The sequence below is a fragment of the Coregonus clupeaformis genome, chromosome 16 (assembly GCF_020615455.1).
Source record: "Coregonus clupeaformis isolate EN_2021a chromosome 16, ASM2061545v1, whole genome shotgun sequence".
Lineage (NCBI taxonomy): Eukaryota > Metazoa > Chordata > Actinopteri > Salmoniformes > Salmonidae > Coregonus > Coregonus clupeaformis.
In genome coordinates, this window is record NC_059207.1 from 47,432,837 (window position 1) to 47,443,253 (window position 10,417).

Below are 10,417 nucleotides of genomic sequence, written 5' to 3' on the forward strand. Positions count from 1 at the left end.
GAGGTACTGGGGGGTGTTTCCAGTCCGGTCCGGCCCGTTCCTGATCCCCGTGTAGGGCCAGGGGTGTGTGTCCCCAGTGCGGTTCTGTCTGTCCCTGCTCAACGCACCAAGCCTACGGGGTGCGTCGCCAGCCCAGCTCGGCCTGTTCCTGCGCCCCGCACCAAGTCTGTGGTGCGTTTTGCCAGCCCAGCCCGGCCTGTCCCTGCTCCACGCACCAAGGATACGGTGTGCGTCGACAGCCCAGCCCGGCCTGTCCCTGCTCCACGCACCAAGGATACGGTGTGCGTCGACAGCCCTGCCCGGCCTGTTCCTGCTCCACGCACCAAGGATACGGTGTGCGTCGACAGCCCAGCCCGGCCTGTCCCTGCTCCACGCACCAAGGATACGGTGTGCGTCGACAGCCCTGCCCGGCCTGTTCCTGCTCCACGCACCAAGGATACGGTGTGCGTCGACAGCCCTGCCCGGCCTGTTCCTGCTCCACGCACCAAGGATACGGTGTGCGTCGACAGCCCTGCCCGGCCTGTTCCGGGCACTCGCACCAGGGATACGGTGCGCGTCGCCAGCCCGACCCGGCCTGTTCCGGCCACTCGCACCAGGGATACGGTGCACGTCGCCAGCCCGGCCCGGCCTGTTCCGGCCACTCGCACCAGGGATACGGTGCGCGTCGCCAGCCCGACCCGGCCTGTTCATGCCACTCGCACCAGGGATACGGTGCGCGTCGCCAGCCCGGCCCGGCCTGTTCCTGCCACTCGCACCAAGCCAGGGGGCGAGTCGTCAGCCTGGTAAGGCCCATTCCTGTTCCACGCACCAAGCCAGGGGCGCGTGTCGTCAGTCCGGCTCCGGCCAGCGGGGCTAGACAGGACCGGGGGTACTTTGGGGGGTTGGAGAGGGAGTGGGGATCAGGGCCGGAGCCGGAGCCGCCGCCGAGGAGGTGTGCCCACCCAGCCCTCCCTTGTGTAGCCCTTGTTGAGGCGCGGTCGCGGTCCGCGCCTTTAGGGGGGGGTACTGTAACGCCCTGGCTCCGGGACTCTGAATATTGAGCCAGGGTTGTTCATTCTTTTGGGTGTATTTCTATGTGTTTGGTCAAGTGACTCCCAATCGGAGGTAACGAGTGTCAGCTGTCGGCTCGTTATCTCTGATTGGGAGCCATATTTAAACTGTCAGTTTTCACCTTTGTTTTGTGGGTTATTGTTCCATGTTTCTGTCAGTGTTACAGAGGACTTCACTATCGTCATTTGTTGTTTTTTCGTGGTTGCTTTATTAAATAAAGTTATCATGTTCACTCCACGCGCTGCGTATTGGTCCGCTTCTTCAGACGATCGTGACACAGTGGCTCATAATAATGGCTGGAACGGAGTAAATTGAATGGCATCAAACACATGGAAACCATGTGTTCGATGTATTTGATACCGTTCCACTTATTCTGCTCCAGCCATTACCATGAGTTAATGGCTAATCAAATTAATATTATGAATTCATATTCATGTTGTATTCAGGTGTCAAATCATGTTGCATTTATGGTTCTAAAAACTGGCGAGTGGTACGCGGTGGTACACAGTTTGCTTCTTTCTTTGTTGTACATACACTCTCTTGTTGGCGTTGAGCAGATGAATGTGTTACGCTGAACGGAGAGGGTTAAGTTTACTCTAAGCGCAAGAAATGCTGTGTCACTGCACTGGGGGAGAGAGCGAGCGCTAGTCAGGAGGGTGAATGAATGAGAGTGTGTGTGTCGGGGTAAGGGGGGGGGGTCTACACACTGTGTCATATGAGACATCAGCCCAGCCTGTGCGAGGTGGGCAGCCGTGCGGGCGGGGTGGGAGCAAGGTTGTGAGATTCTGATGATGTAACGGCTATGTCATAACTACATGCTTTCACTAGCTCTCTCTAGCTCACCCCGCTCTCTCTCTCTCTCTCTCTCTCTCTCTCATTGGTGCTTCCTGGAGATGTGACACAACCCACTTCCCTTTACTACTAGGCACCGGCTTGGGTTGTGCCGTGTTTGTCTTTGGGTTGCGTGTGCCCATGGTGTGTGTGTATGCCAGGCAGTGGTGGTGGAGGACTGTGTGAGTAACAGGGCCAGTGGAGTGACACTGACTGCCATGAACCTGGAGCGAAGGAAAGGAAGGGACAGAAACCGAACAAGAGAGAGAGAAAGTGGGAGCGAAAAAAGAGAGTGAAAGAGAGATAGAGGGAGAGGTTACTCAAATGAATCCAGCCAATGCGCAGCGCAGAGTGCACATGCTCATTCATAATAAGAGAACGATACTGTGCAGGAGCTGACAAGGATCTCATCTGCATGAAGGAGAGAAGAGATGTCGGCCATGTTTTTTTCCCTCTTCTTGCATAAATCTGATTCCAAACTTCCAGCAGCGCTGTCGATAGAGAGAGGGGACAGAGAGAAGAGAAGGAGCAGAGAAGGGCGGTCAGAGGGGTAGCATGTGGAGCGAGCTAGCGATGATGGTGCTAAAGCTGAGCAATGGTGAGGGGATAACGTTGGGAGAACATTGGCGGGACAGAGTGACCAACCAGCCAGATGGGAGGAGAGGGAAAGCAGGCACGTCATGGAGAAGGAGAGACAGCGGAATCATTTCTGTCCTCTTAGACGTTGGTGCAAATGATGTTGCTGTTTGTCGATGTCTCTAGTAGCACCCTGTCGCTGCGGACGATCTCTGTCAAGCAACAAGCCTCTCGACCGCTGCTCCTTCTCCATCTCGGTCCCCTCTTTCTACTCTTATCTATGGTCTCCTCTCTCGCTAGAGCCGAAGTCACATGAATAAGACAACTTACTAGGTTGTTATGTGTGTGTGAATGTTGCATTTCTGTAGTTCAACATCTCTCCTTACTCTCCCCTCTATGTTCCTCTCGTCTCTACTGTCCCTCTGGCTTCCTTTATCCCTGTGGTCTGTATGTTACCAAACTGTCATCGACCGCTGCTTGTCCAGTTCCCCAGACTCTGGTCCTCTAGTCTTAATTCCTCTCTCTCAATCACATTCAATCCATTCTCTTCCTCTTTCGCAAGATTATAGGCTTTACAAACGATTGAGTGTAAAACGTCACCTTTAAAGTTATCTCAAGCCATCGCTATCCTCTGGTATGTGGGAGACTCACTATGCTTCGTCTCGCCTTTACAAGTCCTAGGCTGCTCCTCTTCCCCCAGTATTACCTCGCAATGAGCGACACATCAGCGGCCGGTGAAGGTAACAGACCTGTAGAGAAAGAAAGACATAGTTATTATTAACATTTTTGCGGTAGAAGACAGAGAAACGAACAGAGAGATCGTCATCTGCTTTGTAACGACCAATGGATTACGACAGAAACGGACATAAAGATGGACGTACAGCTTGTCTCGCAGGAGAAAGTCTGAATCGGTCGAATTCAAACCACATATATGGACATTTTAATGTTGTTGTTTTTTTCATTTTCCTGTTGATGTTCCAGCGAGTGCTGCTGAGATTGGCGTTCGCCTGCGTCTAGTGGTTTCCATCGCTTCCGTGCTCAAAAACCGCTCCACTCTTAGATAACCAAATTACTAGACATGACTAGATAGACTAAAACATATAACATAATGTTATACAAGACACACTGTTATGTATTTAAAGTGTTAGTATTCAATAAGGAATTGTGCTGGTAGAGAGAGAGAGAAAGAGAGAGAGCTTTGCCTAGTAACAGCTCTGCTGCACTGTGCTGCTGTTTCTAGGGCTGCCGCTAGCGTCCATCCCCGAGCTCTCTCTTTCTCTCTCTGCTCACTGCACACTCCTCCATTCCCTCGTACGTGCCCACTGTGCCTCAGATAATGGCCTCTCGCTCTGCACACACAGAAGAGAGAGGGGGAGGAGAGGGAGGGAGAGCGAGAGAGGGGAAGGTGGGGGCTGCAAGTAGAACCAGACTGTGAGCGTAAGAGAAAGAAAAGGGATATTGAAAAGGGAAGGGAGGAGCAGAGAGAGATAATGAGAGAGGAAAAAGGAGAGAACAGAAAGTGACGGCCGTAAGAAGAGACAGAGAGCGAGCGTGCGTTAGTTTGGGGGAGGTGTGTGTGTGCGTGTGTGTGTACGTGCGTGTCGGTGCTTGTATGCCTGTGTGCCGCACTGACAAAAAAAAAAAAGGCTCCACCAGATTGCTAGTGGCTCCCCTCCTAGCACCACTATTGCATGCTCCCCTCTACCTCCTCTCCCTGCTGTGTCTCTCCACTACCACTGTCAGGACGTCTAGACCCATGTAAGTACTGTAGCTGTGTGGGGCTCTCCGCTCTTTTCTGGGTTTTATTGTCATGGTTCCTCCTTCACGTTTTCTCGATGACAGACAAGGCAGGAAAGGAAAGCCAGGGGAGGAGGGAGAGAAGGAGGGAGAGAGGGGGGTGTCGTGTGTCTGTGTGGATTTATGTCTACTCCCAGGCTTTATGCCCCCTTCCCCCTTTGTCTTCCCTCCCTCCTTCCTTTTTTACTTTGTGCTGTCAACCTTGAAGGCATCTGTTCTGGTCTGGTGGAGGTGGGGCCGTGAGGTGGGAACGTGAGGTGGGGACGAACGTGTAGTGGTACAGTTGTAGGATAGACAGGCTTGATTGTTCAGCCAGCAACGTGCTGCCTGTGTGTTGTTTAAAGGGACTAGTCTCAGAGTTTATGGTGTCTAACAGGTTAGGCAGTCTCTTCTGGTTGGGCGTGTTGATGTTTTGGATTGGAAGCGTTGTGCGGATCGTGCCGTTTGTGTGTGTGTATCCTGGCAGGAAAGAGTAGGCTCTCGCATGCTGTTAATAGTTGTCGGAGCACGTGGTCTGCTCTGTCAGAAGCACCGTGGTAGGTGCCCGCAGGTGTAAGCGTGCTGCGGTGTGTATAACACAGTGTGTATGAAGAGAGAGAAGGTATTTGTGACAGTCTCATTTGGCTAAATATATCTGTGAAGTCCCAGTTGACCGGGTATGAGAACTGTCATTATGATCGTGTTATTGCTTGTACAGCGGATCCCTGTGTTGTTAAAGTGTTTCGGTTTAAGCAGGGCGTGTGAACCGGTGATTCAATTGTTATTGTATGTGTTAGAGAGAGATAGAGGAAGTGTGTCAGTGTATCAACTGTGAGGAAAAGAGATGAACAACAATGTGACTGACTATGGGTTGTTGGGTTGTGCAGTTTTGTGACCACGCTGGTTCAATATATTGCAATTCTCCAAACTGTTGTTACTCACTCTGTCTCAAACCCCCCATCCCCTAAACTCAGTCTGATGATCAGTCTGTGATGGGGCAACGTGGGGCCTCTCATGTATCACCGGCCGGCTGTTCCCCCCCTCCATCCCCCCAGGGACCCCCACCAGACTCCCGGCACAGAAGGTGAATTCAAAGGGCCTGAGCAAGCGGCCCGTCCAGTAATTAGACACTTCAAAAGGCTAATTTCAATATATTTAAACTATGGGGAAGCAGGGTGTCTGGTCCACTTCAGCTGTCAACCAACTGTAGGAACTACAAACGAGAGCTGTGTTCTCACTGTGAATATAGATGTGATAAAGTCTGCATTTTACTTAGACCTGTTGGATCATAACTCAAACAACAAACCAGCCTAGTTCCTCTTCTAGGTATGGCCAGTCTTTTGTCATGGTGTAGCCTACCTTTATGTGCACCTATATGTGTGTGTACAGTAAACTGTGTTTGTGTGCATGCGTGTGTAGTATACAGTATGTATGTGTGTACAGCATACTGAATGGATATTATTATGAGTGTGTAATCCTCATAGAGCTCAATCTGTCTGAGCTCACAAGACTTCAAGCTTGATCAATGTCTGTCTGTCTGGTGCATAGAGCAGGGCTTGCCTTTCACCTGCTATAGCCTCAATGTCACTGGCAGGTCCATAGTGCCATGTTGAAGACTTCCTTATTTAGTTTAGGCTATTGTAGAATAGGACTTGAAGATGTTCAGAGGCAAAGTCAAAGTATAAAATGTGGATATTCAGTGTGTCATAGATTCGTGTCTCGGTGTAGAAGTGGTAAAGATATATTATTAAGTCATTCCACAGACTCTGTGTTTGTACTGTCTGTTATGCCTCCTCACACACAGTAAATCATAATGAATGGTCTTCAGACGTGTTCTACCTGTTTCCTACACACCACTGACAGACAGTGTCATATTACTCTAAAGAGGAAGTGACATAAGACTACATAGAATAGATCAACTTCCCTGTTTGTATGTCAGATGCTTGTCAGTTTGTAAACAGTTTGTAGACACACAGAAAAGATGGACACAGTTTTACTCATAGGAAACAACTAATCTTAGTATGGGCCCCATTTTGACAAAGCAAAACAGCAGACCCAGTACTTCCAATACTTGTATGATGTCCATTTAAGGGGTGTCACTGCTTATGCAGGTTTGAAATAAAACACTGCAGATACATGATTCAAGCACAGATCGATTGCATTTCAAACTTGTTTTGAAGTCAGTGTCGCATTGAGAAGGCTGTTTGAAGCAATATAGTGTGTTTTGACAACAGCACTGCTTTGATGTCATCACAGCTAATGTATTGGATGAGTAGCTTCAACCATCAGATGAGATCATCATGCTCTATCTCTAATGGACTCTAATAGAAGTGAGAGTCATACAAGGCTCTACTATTATTTTACTACGCACACTTGTGAAATGGCATCAAGAATGTCACCGTAGACTATCAATACACATGATTTGGTATTACCACACTACTCTTTGCTACATCTTTCCTCTCAAGATCCTTGACACATTCTTATCGCATTTGTTGACCCATCATGTATTTATTGAGTGTGTCTAGTCTTACCGCATGGTGCTATGACAGGTGTTGAATGCAGCAGTCCTGTAGAGATGGATAGATACTCCCCTGTCATAAAGGCCTGAGGGAGGGAGAGGTTTAGGACAACAGGATCAGGAACCAGGAACCCTGCTTGGCTAATAGACAGTCATTGACAACATAGAGAGCTAATAGACTTTTATAGACTGGTAATATGTTGACATTTAAATACGGAAGTTGAGTTGCAAGTTTATTACGAGTAACTATAGAAGTGAATGGTAGAGATGCACTTTGCAATGGATGCTGTCCGTAGTTCACAGTATTCTCCTTCGCCTTTCACTTGTTCTTCCTTGTGTAGAACAGATATGTAGAGATAATTGCCATGAATTGTGTACATTTGATTACTTTTTAAATGATCATTTGTGTGATCCTTTGTGTCTTTGGGGGGATGGTAAACCTTTACATGGGCTGACTGCTGTGTGTAGTAAGTAGCGTGAATTCAACACTCTGATCATTGTGGAAACACTCTGTTGAAGCAGTTAAACAGTTAAATCAATTCCCCAATTGACCTGACTGTGTGTGTGTGTGTATGTGTGTGTGTATGTGTATGTGTATGTGTATGTGTATGTGTATGTGTATGTGTATGTGTATGTGTGTGTATGTGTATGTGTATGTGTGTGTGTGTGTGTGTGTGTGTGTGTGTGTGTGTGTGTGTGTGTGTGTGTGTGTGTGTGTGTTGAGAGAGCGAGAACCCAAACCAAGACCCCTGAAATGAGGAATGGATTCTAGCCAGTGCCCAGTCATAATTATTATGATCTGTTGATTTGTCTCTTCTCTGTGAATGCTTTGTTTGAGTATGATACTATATTTAAATGATCAACTGAATAAAAACGTGTTGTTAACATGTTAAAACAATATATTTGTGTATATTGATTGCTATTGTTTATTCCGACTTGATGCACAGTTCCTATTTGGTTTTTCTGCTCTCTAACCTCTTTAATCTGTCCTCCCCCTCTCTCTCAGACTGCTTCGGACACTGGTTCAGTGGATGGCCCCAGAAGAGGAGACCAGATGGAAACTGGGTCACATGACCGCCGCGAGGAAGGCGGTTCGTTGAGCCTGGAACCGACCAATGGGGTGAGCCGGCAACCCAGTGACACCCATGAGGAGGGTGGAGCCGGCCTGGAGCCCCAGAGGGAGCCCCATCGGTCAGGGAGTGTTCCCCCAAGACAGGGTTGGGTACCTGGGCAGGGCAAAGCCCCCCACCCCCAGAAGCAGCTGCCCTGCAGTGGCTGGAGCAGTAGTGGTAGGACTCCTGGGAAGCACGTCCACGAGGCAGACATGGAGGACGCACACAACCTGGTAGCCTTCTCAGCCAGCGTGAGTGTGGGCTCTCTGGCCCCCAACCCCGAGCCCCAGTCCTACACCGCCCAGCTGTATGAGAAGTTTAACCAGGAGATGGGCACTGCTGAGGGGGCCGCGGCTCAAGCCAGGCTCCAAGCCCCAGAGGGAGGGAACCAGGCTAGCCCCCCAGAGGACTTGAACACCCTGCAGACTGCCCTGCAGACTGCCCTGAGCCAGGCGAGGCACGGCCACAAGCCCCCCAACTGTGACTGTGATGGGCCAGACTGCCCAGACTACCTGGAGTGGCTGGAAAAGAGGATCAAACAGGCGGGGGCAGGGGAGGAGCAGGACAACAACACACCCTGTTCCAAGATGACCGCCGACACGGTGCCTCATCAACAGCCCCCACACTCACAACAGCTCCCTCACCCCCACCCCCATCCTCACCCCCATGTCAATGGAGGTAACCCTCCCTCCTGTCCACCCCTTCACCCACAACAACAGGGCCAACACCCAGGCTTTGTCCCCTGCTCCCCTCAGGTCCTCTCCATCGCCAAGGAGAAGAACGTAAGTCTGCAGACGGCCATAGCCATCGAGGCCCTGACCCAGCTGTCTGCCACCGCCCCCCAGACCATGGTCCCTCCTGCCCAGGCCTCTTCCACAAGCCACCACCCCCAACAACCTCCTCTACACCTCCAGCACGGCAACCGCTTGCTCCCCTCCTCCCCCGGCCCCCTCTCCTCTTCGTCCTCCTCACGGTCACAATCCGTCCCTCCTGGACTGTACCCCCAGCAGAGCCCCGTGTCGTGGGAGCAGCAGCACAGACCCCAGTCCCAGGGTCATCCGGCCCACGCCTCCCCTCTCCCATCCTCCACTTCGCCTTTCCCCGGGCAGACCCAGGCAGGCAGCCCCCACCCTCACCCTCAGCAGTGGCAAAAGCAGCAGGCCCCTGGGGGAACCCAAGAGCAGAGGAACCAGTGGATGATGATGAACTCAGATTCCCAGCAGTCTCACTTCGCCCCTCCATCCGGTGGCCACAGCGTTGGTGACCCCATGTCTGAGCTCAAACAGCTACTTGGGGACTCCAGCGGAAAGTACATAAATAGCCCCTTCAAACTGCCTATCCTACACCACCACATCAAGCAGGAACCAGGGATGCCTCAGGTCAAGCAGGAGGTAGACTCCGGGGAGTACCAGAGCTCTGCCTGTGCCTACATGGGCGGCCGCTACGGCTTGATGAACGGCCAGCAGCAGCCTGGGTACCCTGGTCCACCTCTCTCCGCTGGCAGCACAGCCATCCACTACTCCACCCAGACAGCCCTGCAGCAACACCTTCACCACAAGAGGAACCTCTTCTCTAACCCTCCCGGCCCCCCAGGCCTCTGCCCTCCGTGGCCCACCCAGGCCTGCCAGAACCTCCGCAAGTGGTGGCCCCAACAGATGGGCCCCGAGGGCCACCTCATCCCCGTGGCCATCAAGCAGGAGCCCAAGGAGCCCAAGAGGAGGAAGAGCATGGCGGGGACATCTCCGCTCCTCAAGCAGCAACCGGGGATGCTGCTCCAGCCAGGCCCCAAACCCAAGACGATAGTCATCAAGAAAACCAAGCAGAAGGCCTCCCTGCCAACCTTCCTGCCTCACAGCCAGATCTCCATACAGAAACCGTCTCCACTCACCATGATCGGAGCCCTGCCTCTGGCCAGCACCCATCCAGGTTCTCTCCCTTTTTCTACCTTCCCCGTCCTCAGTAACCCCACTCAGGCTGCCGCTGGCCTCCCTGCCCCGGCCCAAACTCAGGTATCCATTTTAAACTCTTCTATTGTACCCTCTGTCACTGCTCCTGCCTTCTCTGTAAACACTCCAGCCGTCTCAACCCCTCAGCCTCTCCCTGCAGCCCCGGACGCCCCGGCTAGCTCAGGGGAGGTCAGAGCCACACAGACCTCCACCACCTCTCAGTCCATACCAGGCCTCAGCTCCCTAGACCCCAAGTTTGAGGAGCTGATCCTCCAGTTCGAGGCAGAGTTTGGGGACAGCTCATCCTCGGCCCCAGAGCCCTGCCCTCCTCAGATCCAGCCCCAGGACCAGGCCCCCTCAGCCTCAGCCTCAGCCTCAGCCCAGCCCGTGGTGATAGAGTCTCACCCCAACATTAACTCAGGACAAGCCAGGCCCGCATCACCATCACCATCCAGCACCACCACCACCCAGCCCTGCAGCCCTACTCCCTTAGCTTCTACCACAGCCCCACCAGCAGACCAGGTCATGGAGGTGGACAAGGAGAAGGTGTCAGGGGGTGTGAGTGAAGCATCCTCCACCTCCACCACACAGCCCTCCACTGAGAGCCC

At 52.0% G+C, this 10,417-nt stretch overlaps 1 protein-coding gene across 4 annotated transcripts in view; it reads left to right on the top strand.

The window, feature by feature from the left end:
* Window positions 1-10,417, top strand: part of LOC121585020 (methylcytosine dioxygenase tet3-A-like) — a 52,642-nt gene that overhangs the window by 25,877 nt on the left and 16,348 nt on the right. For 3 of the 4 annotated variants that reach the window (XM_041901336.2, XM_045225756.1, XM_045225757.1), the window contains one exon: window positions 7,758-10,417. This exon is cut by the window's right edge and continues 362 nt beyond it. In XM_041901336.2, the coding sequence (XP_041757270.2) occupies window positions 7,758-10,417 (2,660 nt within the window). Of the gene's footprint in view, window positions 1-3,978; window positions 4,216-7,757 lie in introns of those variants that run through there. The other variant, XM_045225758.1, reaches the window with a different exon arrangement.